Raw genomic sequence first — 26,939 nt, 5'->3', positions numbered from 1 at the left:
ACGGGGGGGGGAGCGGGGCTGTAAAGTCTGGCCCAATGAGACGGGAAAAGGATATAGATAGGGTCAGTGAGTGGGCAAAAATTTTGAGAATGGAGTATAATATTGGAAAATGTGAACTTTTCTACTTTGGTAGGAAGAATAGAAAAGCAGTCTATTATTTAAATGGGAGAGAAATTGCAAAACTCTGCAGTGCAGAGGGACCTGGGTGTCCTGGTACATGAATCACAAAATGTTACTATGCAGGTATGGAAAGTGATTAGGAAGGCAAATAGAATGTTGTTGTTTATTGCAAGGGGAATGGAATATAAAATTATTGATGTTTTGCTACAGTTGTACAAGGCATTGGTGAGACCATATCTGGAGTATTGTGTACAGTTTTGGTCTTTTTTTTTTACTTTGGAAAGGTCCTCACCTGCCAAGAATGAGACACATTAATTTTGTCATGAACATTGATTTTAAACTATTACTGGAGTGAAGAAAGGACTTTTTAAACAGATCAGCTGTGACTGGAAAAGACATTTGCATATTAACAGACGGTGATTGGAAGGACAAAGGACCATTCCCTGACCCATTCAACCCACAATGGACCTTGATCACCAGGTATTGTGTGTAAGAGGAGCATTCCAGAGACTGCTAAGGTGATACAATCCAAGACATGGTCAGACCAGTTAATCACATGACTAGCCTGCTTGGCAACCTGGGTTTTTTTGAATTGTACAAACAGTTTGAACTCAGAGTGTCTGTTTGTTCCTGAACTGAGAAGATCTCTCCAGTCTGCTCCCACCTCTATCTCACAAGCCTCTGAATCCACTGAAGGCAGATGAACCCCAAAAGAAAAAAGTCTCCGACAGTGAACAAGGTTTAAGAAAAATACTGGGCCCCAAGGAAAAGCAAGATCTACCTACAATCAAGGACTCTACAGTGAGCTCGAAGAACCGTAACAAAAACTCTTCAGATATTGCCTCAAACTTTTTCACATTATTTTTCTTCTGCTCTTTTCTGTCTTTATTTGCATGTGTGTATCACGTATGCATGCTAGCAAAGGCGTGTATCCGTAGGCGTTAACCGAATTAGAGTTTGTTCAAGTTTAATAAATTTAAACTTTTCTTCTTTAAACCAAAGACAACCTGTTTGTGCTGGTTTCTGTGCCTTATAATTGGAAAGCAGTGAACAAGGATTCACCAAGGGGGAGCTAAAAACACTTTGTTTAAAATTAAACCCTGTTACGGTAAGACCAAGTGAAGGCTGAGAGGGAACCCTAGAACCCTTTCTCACCGGGTCAGAACAAAGGATATAATTATATTAGCAGGTCAGAGAAGCTTCACTCAACTGAGTCCTGGGATGAGAGGGCTATCTTACGAGGAAAAGTTGGACAGATTGGGCCTATATCCGTTGGAGTTTAGAAGGATGAGAGGTGATCAAACTGAAACATATAAGATTATGAGGGGACTTGACAGGGTGGATGCTGAAAGGATGGTTTCCTCTTATGAGCGAGACCAGAACCAGGGAACACAACTTAAAAATAAGGGGTCTCCCATTTCCGACTGAGATGAAGAGGATTTTTTTTTCTCTCCATGGGTCATTTAGTCTGCAGGATTCTCTTCCCCCAGAGAACAGTGGAGGCAGGGTCATTGAATATTGTTAAGGCTGAATTAGATTCTTGATTGACAAGGGAGTCAAAGGATATGGGGGGTGGGGGGTAGACAGGAAAACAGAGTTGAGGAGCAATTAGATGAGCTATGATCTTATCAAATGGTGGAGCAGGTTTGAGGGGCCGAATGGCCTACGCCTGTTCCTAATTCATATGTTGATGGTGGGGGAGTTCAGCGATGCCAATGCTGTGGAATGTCAAGGGGCAATGGTTACACACTCTCTCTTGTTGGAGATGGTCATTGCCTGGCACTTGTGTGGCGCAAATGTTACTTGCCATTTATCAGCCCAAGCCTGAATGTTGTCCAGATCTGGCTGCATGCATGTATGTAAACTTTGTGTTGTGTATATAGTATTCCTGTCTCACTGCATCATGTATGACTTAGGATGGGAACACATAGATATATTTGCATAAAAGTAATGTTGTAATTTAGGTAGTTTAAATTGTTAAGTGGTATTTAATTTGGGTTTTCAAGCATCAGAAATGTGCCGAACCTTGACTTGGTTGGCATGAGAATAGATCTTCTCACCTTCTTGATCAAGGAACTGAAGAGATCCAAGACACAGGAAATCTATGGATGTTTCAAAGTTATTGGGAAGGAGATGCTTTGCATCTGAGATACAGAGCATCACGGGATACTGTTTGAGGAAACTGATTAGTGAAGGAATATGTATGTGACAAATATTTATGTTGATCATGTTAATCGTTCACATGTTCCTGAGATAATGGAGTTTGGTAATGAATCCACTTCATTTTGTTTCAATGAAAAGTGACACTTTTCTAAATATTGAATATTTGAGTTGTGTTGAATACAATTGTACAATTGAAGCAGTTACTGAAATCAGTGACTCCGTTCTGCTTTTTAAAAAAAAAAAATCATATCTCTTGTGAATTGTATTTATTATTTATTTCAGAACTGGAGAGAGTTCGTACAGGGCTTGTTTCTCATTCCATTCATCCTTCTGTGAGGTAAAGCTGAGATTTGCTATCATCTGTAGTAAAAAGCTTTTCTTCAGTTTCTGAGATTTTTAGGTACTGAGCTTTCAATCTTAATTTGTATCTATTCCTGTCTTTCATGCCTTATGTTCTGCCTCCTCCTATTCATATGGCCAAGGTTGCTTCTCGTAGAAAGTTGCAGGGGTGCCATTGATCTGCTGGAATGGTTCCCCACCTGATTTTTACTGTCCCACCTGCCACAGAATCACCCAAACTCCAGTGGCTTGGCAGGGGAGAATTCTTCATTTAAAAAAAATATGTATGCATTTATCTCCTGAAGTAGAGCTGTTGACTTGTTTGAAACACTAAATGATGCAAAGCAATTTGGAAGAAAAATTGCCATGTATTAAAATGTTTTTTTCTCCCCTCTCTCCCTCCCTCCCGCTACTTCTCTCACCCTTTTGTTTCTCATGCTCTCTCCATTTCTCGACTCTTCTCTTACCCACGCTGTTTTTTTTTCTCGCTCTCATGTCTCTTTCTTTCTTCTCCTTCCCTCCTTCCTTCCCCACTTAACTCAGATAAAGGATTTTCTTTCATATATACAACCTGTGAATGTTCACCCAAATGTCGTGCCTATGGGCCGCAACTTTGAAGATGTCAAAGAGGTGTAAGTACAACATGTGACATACCCTCCAGCATTATAGTGAATGACCGCAGCTATTTTCCACTCTATAGAGGTGTCAAGTTTTTCTTTATTTTGGGATTTCTTGAATTGTTGGAATAGACGTTTTGGCAAACTCATTCCTCCATAGTTTGACTTCCTCCAGTGTAAGAAATTGATACAACTGGAAATTACTTTGCAATAGAAAATAGTTAAATATTGAGTAACTATTTTGAATGCACAATAAAAATCCAGGAGGTTTTTTAGTTGCGAGTTGTTAATCTAACCTACACCTGGAATATAATTGTAACAATTGCAGTTAGAGCAGATTGGATATCATTTTACTGTTTTAAATATGATTCTCATTGGTGATTACTTCTGTTTCTGTATTGATTTAGTTTGAAGCCATTGTGTAGGAAGTGTTCAGGAGACAGTGAACCCAGATACAAACCTCTAGGGAAGCTGAAAAGATCAAGGAGGAGTTTCATTAATGAAGATGGTATGTGCATTGGAATATATGGATAGATTAACTCCTTAACTAACTCCAGCTGAAAGAAAGCACCATCACCAACAAGCCAAAAACCGTCTCTGGGATTATACCTATTTCCTGACATGTATGACCGTAATATGTAATGGTAGTTCCTGGCAAGAATGATGGTTCATTCTGAAGCTGAAGGGATAGAAAAATCACCGAACAAAACCTGTACCAGATAACTCTGTTTCTGTTACTTGTACTTCATCAGTTTACTTAAAGTCACTACTGATAGAACAACTTATTAGGATTATTTTATAGTCATTAGTGGCCTATCACTGTCTGCTTGGAGTTTCTTAACTTGAGTACCATTTGGGTCGTAAGAGTTATGCAGCACAGAAACAGGCCCTTCGGCCCATCGTGTCAGGTGCTTGATGGCTTGTACTATTTTAATCCCATTTTCCAGCACTTGGCCCATAGCCTTGTATGCTATGACGTTTCAAGTGCTCATCTGAATACTTCTTAAATGTTGTGAGGGCTCCTGCATCTACCACCCCTCAGGCAGAGTGTTCCAGATTCCAACCACCCTCTGGGTGAAAGAGTTTTCCTCTATTCCCCTCTAATCCTCCTGCCCCTTTCCTTAAATCTATGCCCCCTAGTTATTGACACCTCCACTAAGGGACAAAGTTTCTTCCTATCTACCCTATCTATGCCCCTCATAATTTTATATCTCAATCAGGTCTCCCCTCAGCCTTCTCTGCTCTAAAGAAAACAACCCTAGCCTATCTAGTCTCTCTTCATAGCTGAAATGCTCCGGCCCAGGCAACATCCTGGTGAGCCTCCTCTGCACCCTGTCCAGTGCAATCACATCCTTCCTATAGAGTGGTGACCAGAACTGTACACAGTACTCCAGCTGTGGCTGAACTAGCGTTTTATGCAGCTCCATCAATCTCCCTGCTCTTATATTCTGTGCCTCAGCTAGTAAAGGCAAGTATCCCATATGCCTTCCTAACCACCTTATCTACCTGTGCTGCTGCCTTCAGTGATCGAGGGACCAGTACACCAAGGACCCTCTGACCCCCTGTACTTCCATTGTATATTCCCTTGCTTTGTTAGTCCTCCCAAAATGCATCACCTCACACTTCTCAACATTAAATTCCATTTGCCACTGCTCTGCCCATCTTACCAGCCCATCTATATCGTCTTCTAATCTAAGGCTTTCCTCTTCATTACGACACCACCAATTTTCATTCATCTGCAAACTTACTGATCATACCTCCTATATTCACGTCTAAATCATTAATGAACACTCCAAACAGCAAGGGTCCCAGCACCGATCCCTGTGGTACACCATTGGTCACAGGCTTCCAATCGCAAAAACAACCCTTAACCATCACCCTCTGCCTCCTGCCATTAAGCCAGTTTTGGATCCAATTTGCCAAATTGCCCTGGATCCCATGGGCTCTTACCTTCTTAACCAATCTCCCATGTGGGACCTCACCAGAAGCCTTACTGAAGTCCTTGTAGACTCCATCAACTGCTTTACCCTCATCTACACATCTAGTCACCTCCTCAAAAATTCACAGTGGCGCAGTGGTTAGCACCGCAGCCTCACAGCTCCAGGGACATGGGTTAAATTCTGGGTACTGCCTGTGCGGAGTTTGCAAGTTCTCCGTGACCATGTTGGTTTTCACCGGGTGCTCCGGTTTCCTCCCACAGCCAAAGACTTGCAGGTGATAGGTAAATTGGTCATTGTAAATTGCCCCTAGTGTAGGTAGGTGGTAGAGAATATGGGATTACTGTAAGGTTAGTATAAATGGGTGGTTCTTGGTTAACACAGACTTGGTGGGCCGAAGGGCCTGTTTCAGTGCTGTATCTCTAAATAAATAAATAAGTTTGTTAGACATGATCTCCCCCTGACAAAGCTATGCTGACTATCCTTGATTAATCCCTGCCTGTCCAAGTGGAGATTAATCCTGTTCCCCAGAATTCTTTCCAATAGTTTCCCTACCACTGATGTTAGAATGATCGGCCTGTAATTACCTGGTTTATCCCTACTACCCTTCTTGAAGAATGGTACCACATTTGCTGTCCTCCACTCCTCTGGTACCTCTCCTGTGGCCAGAGAGGATTTGAAAATTTGTCTGAGCCCCTGCAATCTCCTCCCTTGCCTCACATAACAGCCTGAGATGCATCTCATCTGGGCCTGGGGATTTATCCACTTTTAAGCCCGCTAAAACAGCTAATACTTCCTCCCTTTCAATGCTAATTTGTTCAAGTATATCACAATCCCCTCCCTGATCTCTGCACCTACATCATCCTTCTCCATAGTGAACATAAATGAAAAACCTTCTGAAAATCCAAATACACCGGTTCTCCTTTATCTATGCTACAAGTAGCATCCTCAAAAAACTTCAACAGGTTTGTCAAACATGATTTCCCTTTCACAAATCTATGTTGACTCTGCCCAATCATATCATTATTTTCCAAATGTCCAGTTATCTAATCCTTTATAATAGATTCTAACATTTTCCCTACTACTGACGTCAAACTAACAGGTCTGCAGTTCTCTCTTTTCTCTCTCACTCCCTTCTTAAAAAGTGGAGTTATATTTGCTGCTTTCCAGTCACAAATGATTTATGGTGTGAACAAATTCTAGACATCACGCCAACTTGGTTCACTACATTAAACTTAATTAAACTAATTAAAATTATCATATTTGGTTATAAATTCAAAGTCTATAATGTTAGCACTGTTTTTGCTTATATCTCTAAGGGTAATTTTATAACTCAATGGTTAAACAATTCATAATGGTCCTGTGCTTAACCACAACATATTTTCTCAGCTAGGGAGTGCTCTTTATTCCATTCAGGATTAAAATAAATGGGCGCTCTACATGCCTTCTATTAACATTATAGTTTTATCAATGTCATGGAGATGCAAGTTCAAATCCCACGATGGCAGCAGGCAGGAATTTAAAATCAATTAAATAAATCTGGAATAAAAATAAAATAGTCTCAGTAATGATGACCATGAATCTACTGGATTGTTGTAAAAATCCATCTGGTTCACTAATGTCCTTTTAGGAAAGGAAATCTGCCGTCCTTACCTGGTCTGGCCTACATGTGACCCCAGAGCCATATTAGCAATGTGGTTGACTCTTAACTACCCTCTGAAATGGCCTAGCAAACCACTCAGTTGTTGGGAATGGGCAATAACTGCTGACCTTGCTAGCAACATCCACATGCTGTGAATAATAAAAATTTCAGAGGCAGCACCTTTACTGAATGAACATATGTTGGATTTCCTGATGCTATGTGATATGTGGAGGATAACCACAGAAAATGAAAAATTCTGCACTTAAAAAGTGAGTAATCTACACTTCTAATGGGTGGAGTTACCTGGCAAGCACAAGTAATGTGGAATTGTGTATGTGTGAATAATTTACAATGATAAGGTGTTGTAAAGATGGTTTTTATTGCAAAGGTCAATATTGCCTACAGGGAACATAGAAATTGCTAGATGAATAAAGACCAAGATCCCATCTAGTTTGCTTTCTACCATCCTATCGTTAATTAGCACTGACTGGCCTGTTTACAATTGAGTTGTGGTAAATCTGTAGGATTTCAAATATGAATGTTAACAATGTGCATTATGATTCTTGAAGTTTAGATCCATCATAGGGCAATGGTATGATTTTTCCCCAATTCACATAACTGAAGTAATTTTGTTTTTTTAAAAAAACAGATGGGGACTACAATGACCTATTCGATGACTCTCAACTAATTCCACTGAAGCAGAAGTTGCAACTTCCACAACAGTTACAGCCTGACAATGAAACCACGGACTTGCTATCAATTCTGCCTCAGAGAGACCAGACTATCTATACAGAGAGTACAAGTGGACCGCCTATCTGCTTAAATGCTGAATTCTTTGAGTGTGAAGAGTCAAATGATGATGATGAAGAGGAAGAGGAGGCTGGTACAATTTACCCAAAAAGCGAGTTGAATTCAATGCATAAAGAATTTCCTAATCTCTCAGCACAGTTGTCCACAGGAGAAAAAGCATGTGGCTTAGAGACACCGCGCTGGGACATGTTTTTCAAACCGGAGCCAGTTTTGATATCTGAAACTGATGAGGATTCAGAGACTGCCAGGGAGCAAGAAGTTAGTTCACAATCACCAAAACTGTTCAGTGATTCTGAAGATGGAGACTCCACCCATTTTCCCTCACAGACTTCATCCCAATCAACTCACGTATCAGAACAAGGAAGTCAAGGCAATCTGTTTGACAACGAGCCAATTCACATTCCAGAAACTAAAATGGGCTCTGTGAAATTCATGATCAAGGATAAATCGCCATTAAATGTAACGCCTGGACTAGAGCAAAGTAACAACTGGGAACTTCAGAAAGGGAATGAATTTCATGTCGATTACCTCTCAAATTTCAAACCTAATCCCACTGGCACATCGTTAAATATCAATATTAAGGAACTGTGGTCCGAACACTCGAGCAAAAATGATGCTTGTTGCCAACAGGGAGAAAGAGAACAAAATTCAAATCTTATTTTCAAGTCTGACTCGCAGACATCGTCAGACTTTGAAATACCACCAACTCCTGAATCTGAATCTCCACAGCCAGAGGAACTGAACATCCTGTACAATAAATTAGCTGCTGGCAAAACTGTGAAAAGAGACATGTAAACAGTTAACTGGTAGCAAATCCTAATGATATAAATGTGGACATGTCACAATGTTGAGAGTCTTGGAGTGACAAGAAAAAAACTACCCAAAGACCTAAAGATTTTTTCTCAAATACTGACCAAATCACAATAGAGGAAGAAAAACTGACACTTTTAAAACCAAACTCTTGTCTAGAAATGTATACAACTTATAATAGTTTCATTTAACAACAACTTGGGACAGATATTTTCCTTCAGTTATTGGGACAATATCGTGGAAATCTCTACCCCACACCATCACTATAAGGACTGCAGGGTTAAAGGAGAAAACAAAACCTACCTTCTCAGGACAAACTAAGCCTGGTCACTTGACTACAAAAAGCACAACATCCTGCTAGATGCTGCTGATGTTTATTGAGAAGGTCAAAAGTCTCTGGGCTTCTGTTACGCTGCTTTTCCCAGGGTCCATTGACAAAGAACAAATGTTAATTCAGATTGCATTGTACATGCCTCTGTGGCAGTGAGTGACCAAGCGTGAAGGGGAGGAAAAGGCATAAGGGTGTAATTCTTTTGGCCCTGATGAAGCCACAGGTCTCCACCTTTTTCAGTCTATCGAAGTTCTTTAAATGCAAAGTGGCCATGAATCCGTGATTGGGGCCTTTCTCCACATAATTTACCATCAGGTCATATAAGTTGAAGGAATGCATATTTAATGAGATTCCCTATGTGCATCTAGGTTGTTAGTTTGATGTGATGCACACATATCTGGGCTTTCACTTGCAAGCTGCAGCTTGATTAATGTGCCTTTTAAGTAAGATGCTGTAATGATATAAGCATGAGTGAGCAGTTCATAACAGGGTAAGCAGTTTAGATTATTTACCTGATACATTGTGTAACTGGTAAAGCTGCTGCTTTCCGCATACATCTGTTACCGGGTGCTGAAGACTAATATTGCCCAACAGCATAATGCATGACTGCTAGGAAGGGTGCTTTTAGAGCAAACAGGGGAACTGCTCCTAGTATCCAATCACATAGCAGAACACACATTTCACCAGACAGTAACCATGGAGTCAAGTTTTGCATTCCTTTCAAATATCCAGACTTTAAGATTGCAGTTTGAGTTTGCCTTCATGTCATCTGCTAGACAATTCTCCCTTCACCCTCTGCGTAAATGCTGCTTTAATTTTTTTTTAATCCATTGAGTCTTTTAATTAAAGGCTCATAGAAATTTTGATCCTCACAAGGAACTCTTTTTTTTTAAAATCCTGTAAAATATAAACTTAGCTCTGCCAGTACTGGACTGGAGCAGCGGCAGTCGGACCTGGGAGGAGGCGGATCCAGAACGGGAACTGTGAAATAAAGAGCAGGGCTGGAGGCCTACGCCTGCCTTAGACCAGAGTGGTGGCAGTCAGCAGGCTATCTAGCTGTGCCAATGCGCGCTGAGTTTCAAAAAGGGGAAAGAAAAACTTAGTGACATCAAGGGAAATCTGTAAGCTGATTGGGTAAGTAACAACTGTTGGTGCCTGTAAATAACTTTAAAAAATCAGGGGAGAGAAAAAGTCTTTTTAAAAAAAAAACCTTAAAACTTACCTTTTATAAGTGATAAGGTGATTGGTTGCTGAGTAACTTAGGGAGTATAAGTAAATAGCTGGGTTAGTAACTAAAGTAAAGAGAAAGGTAAGGTCTACAGTTTTTTTTTAATATAGTAAGTAGTGTTTTTTTAGGGAATCAAAGTCCCTAGTACAAATAATCTCTAATTGGAGTAAATTAAGGGCAAGTTATGGCAGGGCAGTTCGGCAGTGTGGAGTGCTTCCCCTGTGCAATGTGGGAAGTCAGGGATACTTCCAGTGCCCAGGGCGAACACATGTGCAGGAAGTGTCTCCAGCTGCAGGTCTATAACTTGAAATCCGCGTTTCGGATCTGGAGTGGCAGCTGGGGACGCTGTGGAGCATCCGTGAGGCTGAGATCATTGTGGATAGCATGTACAGGGAGGTGGTCACACCGCAGGTAAAGACTGTTTAGGTAGAAAGGGAATGGGTGACGGCCAGGCAGAGTAGAAGAACTAGGCAGGTAGTGCAGGAGTCCCCTGGGTCCATCTCCCTATCTAACAGATTTTCTGCTTTGGATACTGGTGGGGAGATGGCTTCTCAGGGGAATGCAGCAAGAGCCAAGACTATGGCACCATAGGTGGCTCAGCTGCACACTTCTCTTCTTCTTTGGCCTCCTTATCTCGAGAGACAATGGGTAAGCGCCTGGAGGTGGTCAGTGATGTGTGGAGCAGCGCCTGGAGTGGCTATAAAGGCCAATTCTAGAGTGACAGGCTCTTCCACAGGTGCTGCAGAAAAATTTGTTTGTCGGGGCTGTTACACAGTTGGCTCTCCCCTTGCGCCTGTCTTTTTTCCTGCCAACTGCTAAGTCTCTGACTCGCCACACTTTAGCCCCGCCTTTATGGCTGCCCAGCAGCTCTGGCGAACGCTGGCAACTGACTCCCACGATTTGTGATCAATGTCACAGGACTTCATGGCGCGTTTGCAGACGTCTTTAAAGCGGAGACATAGACGGCCGGTGGGTCTGATACCAGTGGCGAGCTCGCTGTACAATGTGTCTTTGGGGATCCTGCCATTTTCCATGCGGCTCACATGGCCAAGCCATCTCAAGCGCCGCTGACTTAGTAGTGTGTATAAGCTGGGGATGTTGGCCGCCTCGAGGACTTCTGTGTTGGAGATACGGTCCTGCCACCTGATGCCAAGTATTCTCCGGAGGCAGCAAAGATGGAATGAATTGAGACGTCGCTCTTGGCTGACATACGTTGTCCAGGCCTCGCTGCCATAGAGCAAGGTACTGAGGACACAGGTCTGATACACTCAGACTTTTGTGTTCTGTGTCAGTGCGCCATTTTCCCACACTCTCTTGGCCAGTCTGGACATAGCAGTGGAAGCCTTTCCCATGCGCTTGTTGATTTCTGCATCTAGAGACAGGTTACTGGTGATAGTTGAGCCTAGGTAGGTGAACTCTTGAACCACTTCCAGAGCGTGGTCGCCAATATTGATGGATGGAGCATTTCTGACGTCCTGCCCCATGATGTTAGTTTTCTTGAGGCTGATGGTTAGGCCAAATTCATTGCAGACAGCCGCAAACCTGTCGATGAGACTCTGCAGGCACTCTTCAGTGAGATGTTAATGCAACATCGTCAGCAAAGAGGAGTTCCCTGATGAGGACTTTCCGTACTTTAGACTTCGCTCTTAGACGGGCAAGGTTGAACAACCTGCCATCTGATCTTGTGTGGAGGAAAATTCCTTCTTCAGAGGACTTGAACACATGTGAAAGCAGCAGGGAGAAGAAAATCCCAAAAAGTGTGGGTGCGAGAACACAGCCCTGTTTCATGCCACTCAGGATAGGAAAGGAGTCTATGGCACCACAGGTGGCTCAGCTGCACAGGAGGGGATGAATAAGAGTGGGAGAGCTATAGAGACGGGATTCTATCGTAAGGGGTACACATAGGCATTTTTGTGGCTGCAAGTGTGACTCCAGGATGGTATGTTGCCTCCCTGGTGCTAGGGTCAAGGACATCACAGAGCGGCTGCAGGACATTCTGAAGGGGGATGCTGAGCAGTCAGAGGTCGTGGTTCACATTGGTACCAATGACATAGGGAGAAAGAGGGATGAGGTCCTGTACCAAGAATTTAGGGAGCTAGGTATCTGGTTAAAAAGCAGGACCTCTAAGGTTGTAATCTCTGGATTATTCCCGGTGCCATGTGCTAGTGAGTATAGGAATAGGAGGATAGAGCAGATGAATGCGTGGCTGAAGAGATGGTGCAGGAGGGAGGGCTTTAGTCTCCTGCATCACCGAGTCAGTTTCTGGCAGAGGTGGGACCTGTACATGTCTGACACGTTGCACCTGAATCGGAACAGGACCAACATCCTTGCAGGGAGGTTTACTAGTGCTGTTGTGGGGGGGCGGTTTTAACTAATTTGGCAGGGGGATGGGATACAGAGTGGAGGTACAGTAAGGGGTGATGCAGTCAAATATAGAAGAGAAACTAAATAAGTCAGTCTGGAAGGCAGAACAAATATGGACCACAAGCAAATAATGCAAGGCTGGATTGCGTCTATTTTAATGCAAGGAGTCTTGCAAGTAAGGCAGATGAATTGAGGGTGTTGATTATCACATGGGAATATGATATTATTGCTATCACAGAGATATGTTTGAGGGAAGGCCAGGACTGGCAGCTCAATATTCCAGGGTATAGAATCTTCAGGTGCGACAGGGGAGGGTGTAAGAGAGGAGGTGGCATTGCATTATTGATCAAGGAGTCAATTACTGCAGTAAGGAGGGATGATAGCTTAGAAGGTTCCTCAATGAGGCCATATGGGTAGAACAAAAACAGGGCAATCACTTTGCTGGGAGTGTACTACAGGCCTCCAAACAGTCAGGGAGAGACAGAGGAGCAGATATGTAAGCAAATGAGGTGTAAAAGTAATAGGGTAATAATAATAGGGGATTTCAACTTCCCCAATATTGATTGTGATAGTCTTAATGCAAAAGGCTTAAAAGGGGCGGAATTCTTAAAGTGCATACAGGAGAGTTTTTTGAGCCAGTACATAGAAAGTCCTACAAGAGAAGGATGGTACTGGACCTAATCTTAGCGATTGAAGGCAGACAGGTGGTAGAAGTGTCAGTGCAGGAGCATTTCGGGGATAGTGACTGTAACTCTAAGATTTAAGGTAGTTATGCAAAAGGACAAAGATGAACCGGAAATAAAGGTACTGAATTGGGGGGGTGGGGTGGGGTGGGGGGGGGGCTTAGTGGCAGGAGGCAGAGAGTGATGGTAGAGGGTTGTTTTTGCAATTGGAAGCCTGTGACCAATGGTGTAAAGTAGGGATCGGTGCTGGGACCCTTGCTGTTTATAGTGTACATTAAGATTTAGACGTGAATATAGTAGGTATGATCAAGTTTGCAGATAACATGAAAATTGGTGGTGTCATAAATTGTGAGGAGGAAAGCCTTAGATTACAGGACGATATAGATGGGCTGGTAAGATGGGTGGAGCAGTGGTAAATGGAATTTAATCCTGAGAAGTGTGAGGTGATGCATTTTGGAAGGACTAACAAGGCAAAGGAATATACAATGGGTGGTAGGACCTTAGGAAGTACAGGGAGTCAGAGGGTCCTTGGTGTACTTGTCCATAGATCACTGAAGGCAGCAGCACAGGTAGATAAGGTGGTTAGGAAGGCATATGGGATACTTGCCTTTAGTAGCCGAGGCATAGAATATAAGAGCAGGGAGGTAATGATGGAGCTGTATAAAATGCAAGTTAGGCCACAACTGGCGTACTGTGTACAGTTCTGGTCACCACACTACGGGCCAAGTGCTGGAAAATGGGATTTGAATAGATAGGTGTTTGATGGCCAGCACAGACACGATGGGCCAAAGGGCCGGTTTCTGTGCTGTATAACAATAACTCTAGCGATAACTCTGGAAATTCTATCCTTAAGTGGCACCTTTCCTGTAGAAAAACAACTAGCTATGCTTCAGGGCATACACTGGTGTGCGGGTCTGGCCGTTCAAGCTGGTTATTTATAAAAATAAATTATGTAATGGGATGTCATCTGTGTCACTGGCAAAGCCAGCATTTATTGCTTTATCTCTAAGGCGGTAGAGAACTGCCTTCTGAACTGAGGGGCTTGTTAGGCCATTTTCAAAGGGCAGTTAAGAATCAACCACATTGTGAGTTTGGAATCACACATTGGCCAGACCAAGTAAGGGTGGCAGATTTCCTTTCCTGAAGGGCATTAGGAAGCCAGTTTTTTTTTTTTAAAAAAAACAATCCAGCAGTTACATACTCACCATTATTGGTACATAAATCAGGAATAAAAAGCTACTAAGTGTTTTGCTGCTGTGCTGGGATTTGAATTTGTCTCTGGCTCACTAAGCCAGGACCACTCACTATACTAACTAACCAGTAATGGAGCATCAGCAATAGGAATACACCAATTTGAAACAGACATTTATTATTTTCTTTGAGCAATCATTCTACAGCACCAGTTTTTAAATTCACATCTCAGTACAAAGAGGGATACAAGACTTGAAACAATCCTACAAAAAGTAAAGAAAAATATAACTAGTCAATTTGCAACTTTATTTTCTCAATACTCAATTCAGGTGAGATAACCCATCAAGGCTATTCATACTCAAATCCACGGGATCATCCACCAATTCACCTTTTATCATATAGGGGTCTGCACCTAAGAAAACACTTCCTCTATCAGCCCACAAGATTTATTATAAAATTCTCTATCAATACACCAAAACATTACCACTTAAGTAGTAGCTTTCAGTTCAGTGGGGAAGAGGTTAGGGTTCGTGTTCATTTTGGGTGAAGCACAGTATTATGCTCTCTTGTCTATTGCTAAAGGAATCTCTTGGTTGAAGGGCTGTTCAGGAACACTTCAAAGCCACAGTCAGCCCATTTCTGGTGTTTTGGATTTCTGCAAATGATGGGAGTATTCAGCACATTTACGCTTAATAGGAATTTGGGTAATGACTAACTATCCTGCTATGCAAGGTGACGGTCTTGACATTTAAGTTTAATTTTAATTAAAATCGGGTAAAAAAAATTAACTGCATAATTGACGACACCCTTAAAACCTGCATTATCTCATGTTACACTCACCTACCTGAAGTGGCAGCCCTGCACACTTTGTATAGAAAGACAGACATTTTATCATATTCTATTAGGTCATCACCAATAGGACTGATGCTGAACTCACACGAAGAACAGGGAAGTTTAAATTTGCCCGAAAGGCACTCTCAATGGAATTTTATCACTTTGGCTGTTAAACTAATAATTCAATCTGGAACCTTTTTTCTTTTATCTGCTCACAATATAATGCCTCTTTGATAGTTTGCGTTTTATTCAAACATAAGCTGCAAAATCAATATTTCTACTGTTTTAAGGAGAGCACTCCCCTAAGCGCAAGTTATGACTTTAAGAAAGCATATAAAAAAAAAAATCCTGCATTAAGAATATCACTTATTTGAAAATCATTGGAAGAAATCTCAATGAAACAGCAGTACTTTTACTGATGTACTTAAGCTGTATTTAAAAACCTAAATCTTGGGGGTAGCTGGAATGAGGAGTGTGAGAGAGAAAGACAGAAGTAACAATAGTTACTTTTGTGATTAATACTCATTACTTCAAATATCCCCAACTCATTAAAATGATAATTGCATTTTCTTAAAAGAACTCTAAAATTGCATTTCCAAATATTACAAAAGCTCACTGCCTATTACTCTTGGGGATAAACTCTGCATCTAATGTGTAACTGTATTCTAAATACTCAGGCACTATGGAAAATTATGAAACTTCTGTAAAGGTATAGTTACTTAAAAAACAAAGATGTGATGGCCTCAAAATACAAACTTAAAACAAGCTCGCAAAATGATTACACAGGACATTGTTGCTTAACTTTGGGCTCTAACTTTAGAGGTTAACAATTTGCTGAATGCCCCATACTTATGGACATTTTCCATCTGAAGTGTACACTCACTCATCAAGTACGTCAATGCTCAGAAAGCATTCTCCTTGATATTAAAGAAGGTACTAATTATTTGGCCATATTTGGTACATAAACACTTTCGTGATCTTAGATTTGTTATTTATATCATAGCACAGATATTATAATGGGAGCAACTACACAGAGGTGTCGACTCCATTATATACAGGAGGAAAACACACACTGCATCTTTGCCAATACTTCTAACACATTCTATGTTCCAGCAGTCTGACCAACAGCTAAATTTACTCAGTTTAGCAAACTTGGTTAAAGTACATCCATTTGGAGAAAAGTGGAGGAACTTTTCTGAACAATTCTGAATCAAAATTGTGGAGTTTTTTTGAAAAAAAAAAGGGTAGAGTGCTCTGCTAAAACAGGGCTACACTAAGAGCAAAGTAAAAATGTTGGTCAGTGACCGCTTGTACCCAGATTACATATAGTAACAATTATTTGATGCAAAAGGGGAACATTTATTTCTCCCACAGATCATCTTTCCAACAAGTGTAAATGAGTATCAACAAATTCAGCACATGGCTGCATACTTCAACTTGCTCAAATGTCATTACCCAAAAGTTCTGATGGGAATTAAAGGGTCAACATATTACTACCAAAAAGAAAAAACACATTTCTTTGCAAATATGTTAGTTCATATATCCTCTGCAGGATATAGATCCACACTTGCATTCAATCCTGGGCTGTCTTTTGGGTGGGCTGTTGACTTCGGAGGTTTCAGTAATGGAGACATCACCCGAACCTAACAAAAACAATAGTACGATTACACTCAATTGGTAAACAAAAACAATCATAATTTCAAGGGTTCCAACATGAAGTGAATTTGGGGCCTCAATCCAATTCCCACTTGGATTCTACAGCCCAAGCTCAGCACTAAATTGGAAGACATACTACAACTTGGAAGGGATACAAAGTTTGCTCTTCATGGAAATTTCAGCATTACAAGAACTGCATGGTTTGGAGTGGAGACATTTTTAGGGCATAGTAGAGATCTATATAAGACCCGAGAAGTCTGGAGGTGAGCATTATGTATCAAGTCTTCACTTTGACAGACACTTTTTTTTTTGCTGTACATCTATACATTTCTAAATTAATACCAATCTGAATTGGAAATAATCAGCAACTTTTCCCAACTAGTCCAGGCAAAAATACCAAGAATTAAATCGAATGCCTTCCCCTGTATCTCACCATCACTCCATAGAGCATTTACCACTGTGTCACTAGGGGAACTCATCATTACATTGGAGATTTCCCTCCATTTCTTTTGACATCGACACCAGATGCCGTAGTCAGTGTAATCCTGCATGTTTTTTGAAAATAAGTTGCAATCAGTTATGGGGAAGTTGTGCAGGGAGTATACAAGGTGACATATTGCTCTGTCTCCACAAATAAAATTTCCTTCACTTACCATATCCATAGCAACAAAAAAATAGAAGTTGGTGTCTTATTACCTGGAGCGCAAAGTTACATTGAGACCTCCATTGCCCCACCCAAGTTTCATTTATAATCTGGATTCAGATTTTCATATTAAAAATATAGGGTTATCAAAGAGGAATCTGCATGTTTACAAAACTAATTCTCTGTCCCTTGCAAGCTAATGCAAGTTAGGTCTTGCCCTTTTAGCTGTGTTTTCATATTGCCTGTGCCCTCAGTTCACAATCGCTGGAGCCTATCCCTCAACCATGTCAGAGACATCATTCATGGATTGGTTATGGCACTTGACAAGCAACTCTGATCACATTCAAAAATCCCACCAGAGCAAGTCATGAGGCAGAGTTCAATTCATCTGGTCAGGTCACCAGGAAAAGTGCAGCTGTAAATTAACAGATAGTTATTAAAACCTCAACTAGTCGACTGATGTCCTTCAGAGGGGGAAAACCTACCACCCCTTTCCCCACAATCTACATGTGACTGTAATCCACTTAACGTGGTTGATACTCAACACAATTCAGAAACAAACAATATGTTGCAAGAATAAATTACTTACGATGGCTCACCACCACCTTCTTAGGGCAAGTAGAGATGGACATTAAATATGGTCTTATCAGTATCATGCATAAATTAATTTAAAAATGCTAAAATCAGTGATGCCGAGGTGGGAATAAGGATGTAGAACCAGCACCCAAACAGGTAGATGGTCTGCCTACTGTACCAAGATGGAGGAATTAGGAAAGTATTTTCTCCAGAAAAGACAGACATGGGGTGGGGTATTTTCAAACTTGGAGTTTTCAGGAAGCTATTTCTTATTAAGTGAGAAAAAAAGACTGGGGACAAGACAGTTGTCATGTTTACTGAAAATTCTAAAAATTGAGTTATTTACAAACTGTAAAATGAAGAGCAACCTTAAATGATCAACACACTACCCCACTCACAAAATCTGAAAAGCACAATAAACTTACAGTCTAGGTTTGTACCAATAACTTTGCATTGAAGCTCAATAAGCATCAGTTTCCTCCATTTTGTTTCAGGTAAATGTAATGTTGGAAAATGTAAGACACACCTTTCATTTGATAGTCAAAGGTAAGCTCTTCCCCGGCTTTTATAGAACGTGTTGAGAATAGTGCAATCCTCGGGAGGCGAGTATCCAAAGTATCAATAAAAACATTGTAAACTTGAAGATTGGGATCACACTATGGAAAAGAAAGTCAGATTTGAATCGAGTCAATGAAACCAGATGATGACAATGTGACCTACCTGGGACAATTCTCAACAAAATCAAAGCATTAAATTACTCAGTGTCAAACTGCTAAATAATATTCTAATACAAGGTATGAAGCATTTGGATTGTACAGCACAGGAACAGGCCATTTGATCCATCAAGTCTGTGCAAGTGTTTTTCTTTGCGTGAGACACCCAATCTAATCCCACACTATTTACATCTCTATATCCTTCAACTATTTCTCTTCCAATAAACTTATTTCCTCCTTCAAAACATTTGTGGACTTGGTTGAAATAATGGTTTGTGAAGAAATCCACATTCTAACTACCTCCTCCACAAAAGAAGCATTCTCACCGTCATGCAGGCCCCCACCTGCCAAGAATGAGGCACATTAATTTTGCCACAGGACCATTAAATTTCAAATTGTTGCTGGGAAGAGGAGAAAGCCGATTACAAGGGGTTGCAGGCCGCCGGCTGGAAGGACATTTTTGCATATTATCAGACAGTGTTGGAACAAAAGGAGCTATCCCCTGCTCCCAATACACAGAACAGACCTGGTCAAACCAGTCGGTGACATGACCACCCTGCTGGCCAACTTGGGGAATTTTAAATTGTAGAGAGTGTTTGAACCGGGAGAAAGCTCTGTGCTCCTGGATTGAAAAGATCTCCTCCCTCCCGTCTGCTCCCATCTCTTTCCCTCGGAACTGAAACCCACTGAAGACATATGAACCCCGAGAGAGAAAAGTCTCCTACAGCGAACAAGGTTTAATAAAAAATACAGGGCCCAACGAAAAGCAAGATAAACCTATAAAAAAGGACTTTACAATGAGCTCAAAGAACCGTAACAAACTCTTCAGATATTTCCTCAAACCCTTCCACTTTATCTTTTCTTCTGCTCTTCTCTGCCCCGATCTGCACACGTGTATCGCATATGCATGCTGGCGTGGGTGAGTCATGTAGGCGTTAACTGAATTAGAGTTCAAGTTTAATAAATTTTATTTTTCTTCTTTAAACCTAAGAAAGCTTGTTCGTGCTCATTTCTTTGCCTTACAATTGGAAAGCAGTGAACAAGGATTCACCAAGGGGGAGCTCAAAACACTGTGTTTAAAATTAAACCCTGTTACAATAAGACCAAGTGAAGGCAGAGAGGGACCCCTAGACACCTTTCTCACCTGGTCGTAATGTTACAATTGTGTTTTCTCTTTACTGTGGAAAGAAGCAGAACTCTAGGTGAAAACAAGCCCAACTTCTCAAGTGTCTCGTCACAGCTACAAGTCCCTCATGTCTGGTCACATTCTAGTCAATCTGAACTGCATCTGTTGCCTTGTATTTATACCTTCCGTATAATGGAGAACAAATACCATGACAGTCTTGGATTCCATTTTGGATCACTAGGAACGATTTAGTCAACCACGTTATCTTCCCATCCCTCCCAGTCTAAAACCTTGTTACATCGCTGAGTTAGGCACTTAGAGAAGTCAACTCAGGCTTCCGTGTCAGATTTAGGATGGATTTAAGCCTGCAGGGTGAATCTTCAAATATATTCCTAGTGCCTTATTCTGCACAAATGTATATGCTTGTGGTAGTATCAAGATTACTGGCAAAATGATACATTAAGGAAGTGAGTCGAGTCAACAGTAACATCTACAGTAAGCTCATTTACTCAGTTTAAATTCACTTGTTTACCCCCAATGTCACAATTCTCCTCTACGTTTGGACTCTTTCTTGCCCCTCCAAATTGATCTCTCTCGCTCTTTTATGCTGTTAAAAAGAGGATATCTACAAAAAGTTAATTTAGCACTTCAGATCTAACTATTTCCACTAAAATAGTTAAAAGTTGTTCATCTGTACGGTGAAAAGCAGTTTTAAACACAATCTTGATTCATCATTTTACGAGTGTCACATTGGCCTTGCAAACACGCATGAAGCCACATGCTGAAAAATTTTGAACATACAAATCACGTGACATCCAAGCCACAGCTGCCTCATCCTCCTCCTCCCTCCAGTGTCTCCAGCTGATTCAGAATTTTTCCAACCTCAGCATCTTGGTTAACCCCAACCTGAGCTTCTGACTGACCCCTATCTGTTCCATCACAGACTGATGTCCACCTCTAACCTTGCTCACTTCAGTCCATCTGCTGCCCCAAACTCCAGGCCTCTGTCCATACTAAACTATTCCAATGCTCTCCTGGTCGGTCACCCACCTTCACCCTCTGTATACTGCAGCCCATCCAAAATTCTACTGCCCATAATACTATCCTGCACTGTCCCACTCACCCATCACCCCTACCCCCTCACTCGTATTTAAATCCCTCCAGCTCCTTTCCCCTCCCCATTTGCAACCTGCTTCAGCTCTACAAACACCACCTCCCACCAAAATCTCTCGACTTGGCATTCCTCACACCTTTGCGCCACTACTGGCAACTAGGTCTTCAGATGCCCAGAACCCATGCTCTAGAATCTCTCCCTAAACCCTCTGGGCCTCTTCAATTCCTTGAAGATTCTGCTTAAAACCCAGCTCTTTAACCAAGTTTTTCCTTCCTTGGTTCAGCTTCCATTCCCACCCCTTATACCTCTGTGCAGTACTTCACAATGTTTTTCAATGTTAAAGACATTAAATTATTGTTAGCTAACTGGTTTGTTGCATTTGCCATTAACTGAAAGGATACATTTTATGATCTATACTTTTAGTGAATTTATTTGTGCAGACTTTTGCTAACACTGGTCAATGGGAATTATTCCTCTTGCTAACATCAGGATCAAGGATGACCTTGCTCAATGCTGGCAATAAAAATTTACATTACATTATCCTAAAAGGGAGCTGGAGGACAGATGGACACGGACACACAGACAGGAAGGCGGTGGTACAATGGTATTGTCACTGGACTAGTAAACCAGAGACCCAGGGTATTGCTCTGGGGACATGGGTGCAAATCCCACAATTGGCAGAAGGTGTAATTTGAATTCAATTAATAAAAATCTACCATGAAACCATTGTCGATTGTTGTAAAAACCCATCTCGTTCACTAATGGCCTTTAAGGAAGGAAATCTGCTGTCTCTACCTGGTCTGGCCAACATGTAACTCCAGAACCACAGCAATGTCATTGACTCTAAAATGCCCTCTGAAATGGCCGAGCAAGCCACTCAGTTGTATCTGACCGCGACAAAGTCAATAAGGACCGGAACCGACCTAGGAAACGAAAATGGCAAACCCAGCCCTGTCGACCTGGCAAAGTCCTCCTTACTAACATCTGGGGGTTTGAGTCAAAGTTGGGAGAGCTGTCCCACCAACTAGTCAAGCAACAGCCTGACATGGTCATACCTACCGAATCATACCTTACAGACAATGTCCCAGACATCGCCATCACCATCCCCCGGTCCTGTCTCACCGGCAGAGCAGACCCACCAGAGTCGGCGGCACAGTGGTATACAGTCGGGAGGGAGTTGCCCTGGGAGTCCTCAACATCGACTCTGGATCTCATGAAGTTTCATGGCATCAGGTCAAACATGGGCATGGTAACCTCCTACTGATTACCACCTACCACCCTCCCTCAGCTGATGAATCAGTACGCCTACATGTTGAACATCACTTGGAGGAAGCACTGAGGGTGGAAAGGGAACAAAACATACTCTGGGTGGGGGACTTCAATGTGCATCACCAAGAGTGGCTCGGTAGCACCACTGCTGTCGAGTCCAAAAGGACATAGCTGTTAGACTGTGTCTGTGGCAGTGAGGGAACCAACAAGAGGAAAAAATATACTTGACCTCATCTTCACCAATCTGCCTGCCGCAGTTGCATCTGTCCGTGACAATATTGGTCGGAGTGACCACCGCACAGTCCTTGTGCAGACAAAGTCCAGCCTTCATGTTGAGGATACCGTCCATCATGTTGTGTGGCACCACCACCGTGCTAAATGGGATAGATTTCAAACAGATCTAGCAATGCAAAACTGGGCATCCATGAGGCTCTGTGGGCCATCAGCAGCAGAATTGTACTCAACCACAATCTGTAACCTAATGGCCCGGCATATCCCCCACTCTACCATTACCATCAAGCTGGGGGACCAACCTAGGTTCACTGAAGAGTGAAACAGGGCATGCCAGGAGCAGCACCAGGCAAACCTAAAAATGAGGTGTCAGCCTGGTGACGCTACAACACAAGACTACTTGTGTGCCAAGCAGCATATGATAGACAGAGCTAAGCAATCCCATAACCAACAGATCAGATTTAAGCTCTGCAGTCCTGCCACATCCAATTGTGAATGGTGGCGGACAATTAAACAACTGGAGGTGGCTGCTCCACAGATATCCCCATCCTCAATGATGGGGGAACCCAGCACACCAGTGCAAAAGATAAGGCTGAAGCATTTGCAACAATCTTCAGCCAGAAGCGCCAAGTGAATGATCCATCTCAGCCTTCTCCTGCAGTCCCCACCATCACACATGCCAGTGTCAGGCAAACCCCCCCACCTGCCAAGATTGAGGCACACAGGGTTTCACGACATGAACATTAAAACTTAAAATTGCAAGCCCCTGACCGGAAAGACATTTCCATGGTAACTGACAGTGTTGGAACAAGGGACAAAGGGCCATGCCCCAACTCATTTAACCAACAATGGACTTTTGATTACCAGACATTGAAGGTGGGGAGAGTTAGCATTCCAGAGACTGCTAAGGTACAATCGACAAACCTTGAAGGAGAGACTGTTCCATATCAGGAGCTAGTCACGTGACTAACCTGCTGGGCAACCTGGGTGCCTTTTTGAATTTGAAGTCACAACAAAGGAATTGGAAGAGACAAAGCAGTGTGCTCATGGAGTAAAGATCTCTCCTGGAACTGAAGAATTACAGCCTCTCCTGTCTGCCTGCTTCCCACAGATCTGAATCTTGTGAAAACACGTGAAATTCAAAGAGAAAGGTTTCCTACCTGAACAAGGTTTTAAGACGACTACGGGGCCCCAACGAAAAGCAAAACTACTTACAAAAGGACTACAGTGAGCTCGAAGCACCGTAACAAGACATTGCCTCAAACCCCTCTCTACTATATCTTTCTCTTCTCCTTTCTGTCCCGATCTGCATGTGATATCGGGTGTGCAGGCAAGCGTGGGCGCATCATACATCCGTAGACGTGAACCCTATTCGAGTTTAAGTTTTAATAAAATTTCATCTTCTTTAAATCTGAGAAAGCCTGTGTGTGTTGGTTTCTTTGTCTTATAATTGGAAAACTGTGAACAAGGATTTACAAAAAGGGGAGCTCAAAACAGTGTTTAATATTAAACCCTGTTACAGTAAGACCAGGTGAATATAGTAACAGACCCCGAAACACCTTTTGCACCTGGCCGTAACACCAGACTTCAGCCAATCTGATTCACTCCGTATGATATCAAGAAACGACTGAAGGCACTGGATACTACAAAGGCTATGCGCCCTGACAACATTCTGGCAATAGTACTGAAGACATGTGCTCCAGAATTTGCCGCACTCCTAATCAAGCTGTTCCAGTACAGCTACAACATTGGCATCTACCCGGCATTGTGGAAAATTGCCCAGGTACGTCCTGTACACACAAAGCAGGACAAGTCCAACCCGGCCAATTACCACCCCATCGATCTACTCTCAATCATCAGTAAAGTGATGGAAGGTGTCATCGACAGTGCCATCAAGCGGCACTTGCTTAGCAATAACCTGCTCACTGACGCTCAGTTTGTGTTCCGCCAGGGCCACTCAGGTCCTGAGCTCATTACAGCCTTGGTTCAAACATGGACAAAAGAGCTGAACTCGAGGTGAGGTGAGAGTGTCTGCCCTTGACATCAAGGCAGCATTTGACTGAGTATGGCATCAATGAGCCCTAGCAAAACTGTAGTCAATGGGAATCAGGGGGAAAAATGCTCTGCTGGTTGGAGTCAAAACTAGCGCAAAGGGAGATGGTTGTGGTTGTTGGAGGTCGATCATCTGAGCTCCAGGACATCACTGCTGGAGTTCCTCAGGGTAGTGTCCGAGGCCCAACCATCTTCAACTGCTTCATCAATGACCTTCCTTCAATCATAAGGTCAGAAGTGGGGATGTTCACTGATGATTGCACAATATTCAGTACCATTCGCGACTCCTCAGATACTGAAGCAGTGAGTGTAGAAATGCAGCAAGACCTGGACAATATCCAGGCTTGGGCTGATAAGTGGCAAGTAACATTCGCGCCACACAAGTGCCAGGCAAAGACTATCTCCAACAAGAGAGAATCTAACCATCTCCCCTTGACGTTCAATGGCATTACCATCGCTGAATCCCCCACTAACATCCTGGGGGTTACCATTGACCAGAAACTGAACTGGAGTAGCCAAATAAATACCGTGGCTACAAGAGCAGGGCAGAGGCTAGGAATCCTGCGGCGAGTAACTCACCTCCTGACTCCCCAAAGCCGGTCCACCATCTACAAGGCACAAGTCAGGAGTGTGATGGAATACTCTCCACTAGCCTGGATTGGTACAGCTCCAACACATTCAAGAAGCTCGACACCATCCAGGACAAAGCAGCCCACTTGATTGGCACCCCATCTACAAACATTCACTCCTCCACCACCGATGTACAGTGGTAGCAGTGTGTACCATCTACAAGATGCACTGCAACAACTCACCAATGCTCCTTAGATAGCACCTTCCAAACCCGCGACCTCTACCAACTAGAAGGACAAAGGCAGCAGATGCATGGGAACACCAGCACCTGCAAGTTCCCCTCCAAGCCACACACCATCCTGACTTGGAACTATATCGCCGTTCCTTCACTGTCGCTGGGTCAAAATCCTGGAACTCCCTTCCTAACAGCACTGTGGGTGTACTTACCCCAAATGGACTGCAGCTGTTCAAGAAGGCAGCTCACCACCACCTTCTCAAGGCAATTAGGGATGGGCAATAAATGCTGGCCTGGCCAGCGACGCCCACATCCCAGGAACGAATAAAAAATTAACAAAAAATGTAGGAAGATTTACAAACAGCACTAACAACACCTATTAAAACTCATTTTGAACATAAGCTGGTTTCACTTTTAAAGAGCAATTTACTTCAAAATGACATTCTTAAATCACGTCAAGTAATGTTTGGGAGGTCAGAAATGTTCACGGAGTTACCTACTTGACCACCTTTACATGAAGACTTTTTAAAAACATATTCTAACAGTTGCAATTGCTTGGACTTACTGTAAATACAATTTCTAAAGATAAAAAGTCAGTAAGATTAGGTTTAATCAACACTAAATGGGTGGTAAGAAGTTTTTTTTTCCCAAGTTTTAATCCAGAACCAAGACTTCCTTAAAGCAAGCATGATACTTACACTGTGATTTACAAAGTGCGAAATATTTCCAAATCTTGCAGCATCTACAGTGTACTCATCCTCCACGTAATCTAGGTCAAACAGGTAGGTGATGCCTTTACTGTCGTAAAATTTCCCTCGCCTTTCGGCCTCTTCGCTTGTAATTACCTTCCAATAGAGAAAGCATAAGCAGACAGATGTAATTTGATTGAGCAGAGGGAGTCAGGTTCATTTAAGACTGAGTTCATGTCATCATCTTCAATAATTAACTTGAAATCAGTTACTGCTTGTATCTTAGGGCATATTAACTGAATACAATCTCTAATCTAAGTACACTATCATTTTATTACTGATGGATGTGTAAAATGTTTTTACATCAATTTGAACTGAAAAACACTAGCAGACTTGGCCCTTCTGAACATGTCTGGAGAGTGCATGGTGACTTCTACAACACAAAAGCAACATACTGGTCTGACGCAGATGGTGCTCAGCAGGGGAAAGCAACTTGAGATGATCACAGAACATTAAAGCAGGTTAGCTTTAGGTGAGATATTGCCTAAATATGCCTAGTGACAATGCTGTACATTAGCCATCATGAACAAAAAAGGAGCAAAAATAAAGACACTTAAAACTTACAAATGAATACTTAAGAATCAAAATTAGCCATCGCGGCAAAAAGATTAGCAATGGTCAATGCAAAAATTAGGGGCTCTTCATTTCCTTCTGCTTCTTCCCTTCAAATCCCACAAACATTTTCAGATTTGAACTAACCCAAAACGAATAAACCAAGATTAGATTTTCAATTTTTATTCTACATCCAACTGCAAAAACAAGTGTCAATAGTTACACTTCCAGGTTTTCCAGGCCAGGATGAACATGCACCAAAAGCTATCACTATTCCTAGCTGCAACATTAGCTTGGTTCAGTTGCTGCCACTCTGGCAAGTCAGAAGGTTGTGGGTTCAAGTCAGTAGCAGGACTTGAGCACATAATCGAGTGGGCTATTGCT

The 26,939-nt window shown here is 42.2% G+C and overlaps 2 protein-coding genes across 10 annotated transcripts in view; one reads left to right on the top strand and one right to left on the bottom strand.

Annotated features, from left to right (window-relative positions):
• Positions 1–13,176, top strand: part of dclre1c (DNA cross-link repair 1C, PSO2 homolog (S. cerevisiae)) — a 28,760-nt gene extending 15,584 nt beyond the window's left edge. For all 3 annotated transcript variants that reach the window (XM_068059586.1, XM_068059585.1, XM_068059587.1), the window contains 4 exons: positions 2,566–2,620; positions 3,166–3,254; positions 3,647–3,747; positions 7,468–13,176. In XM_068059586.1, coding sequence (XP_067915687.1) covers positions 2,566–2,620; positions 3,166–3,254; positions 3,647–3,747; positions 7,468–8,423 — 1,201 coding nt within the window. In that variant the 3' untranslated portion in view covers positions 8,424–13,176. The remainder of the gene's footprint in view (positions 1–2,565; positions 2,621–3,165; positions 3,255–3,646; positions 3,748–7,467) is intronic.
• A 1,219-nt stretch (positions 13,177–14,395) lies between these two features.
• The window catches only part of LOC137384905 (histone-lysine N-methyltransferase SUV39H2-like), a 39,795-nt gene continuing 27,251 nt past the window's right edge, over positions 14,396–26,939 (bottom strand). For 6 of the 7 annotated variants that reach the window (XM_068059590.1, XM_068059594.1, XM_068059588.1 and 3 more), the window contains 3 exons: positions 25,953–26,099; positions 18,471–18,600; positions 14,396–16,712 (listed from right to left, as the gene is read on the bottom strand). In XM_068059590.1, coding sequence (XP_067915691.1) covers positions 16,600–16,712; positions 18,471–18,600; positions 25,953–26,099 — 390 coding nt within the window. In that variant the 3' untranslated portion in view covers positions 14,396–16,599. Of the gene's footprint in view, positions 16,713–18,470; positions 18,601–22,395; positions 22,541–25,952; positions 26,100–26,939 lie in introns of those variants that run through there. The other variant, XM_068059593.1, reaches the window with a different exon arrangement.

The sequence above is a fragment of the Heterodontus francisci genome, chromosome 27 (genome assembly GCF_036365525.1).
Source record: "Heterodontus francisci isolate sHetFra1 chromosome 27, sHetFra1.hap1, whole genome shotgun sequence".
In the NCBI taxonomy this organism is placed as follows: domain Eukaryota; kingdom Metazoa; phylum Chordata; class Chondrichthyes; order Heterodontiformes; family Heterodontidae; genus Heterodontus; species Heterodontus francisci.
Note: the sequence above shows the minus strand (reverse complement) of the source record. Positions and strands in the feature narration are given on the sequence as shown.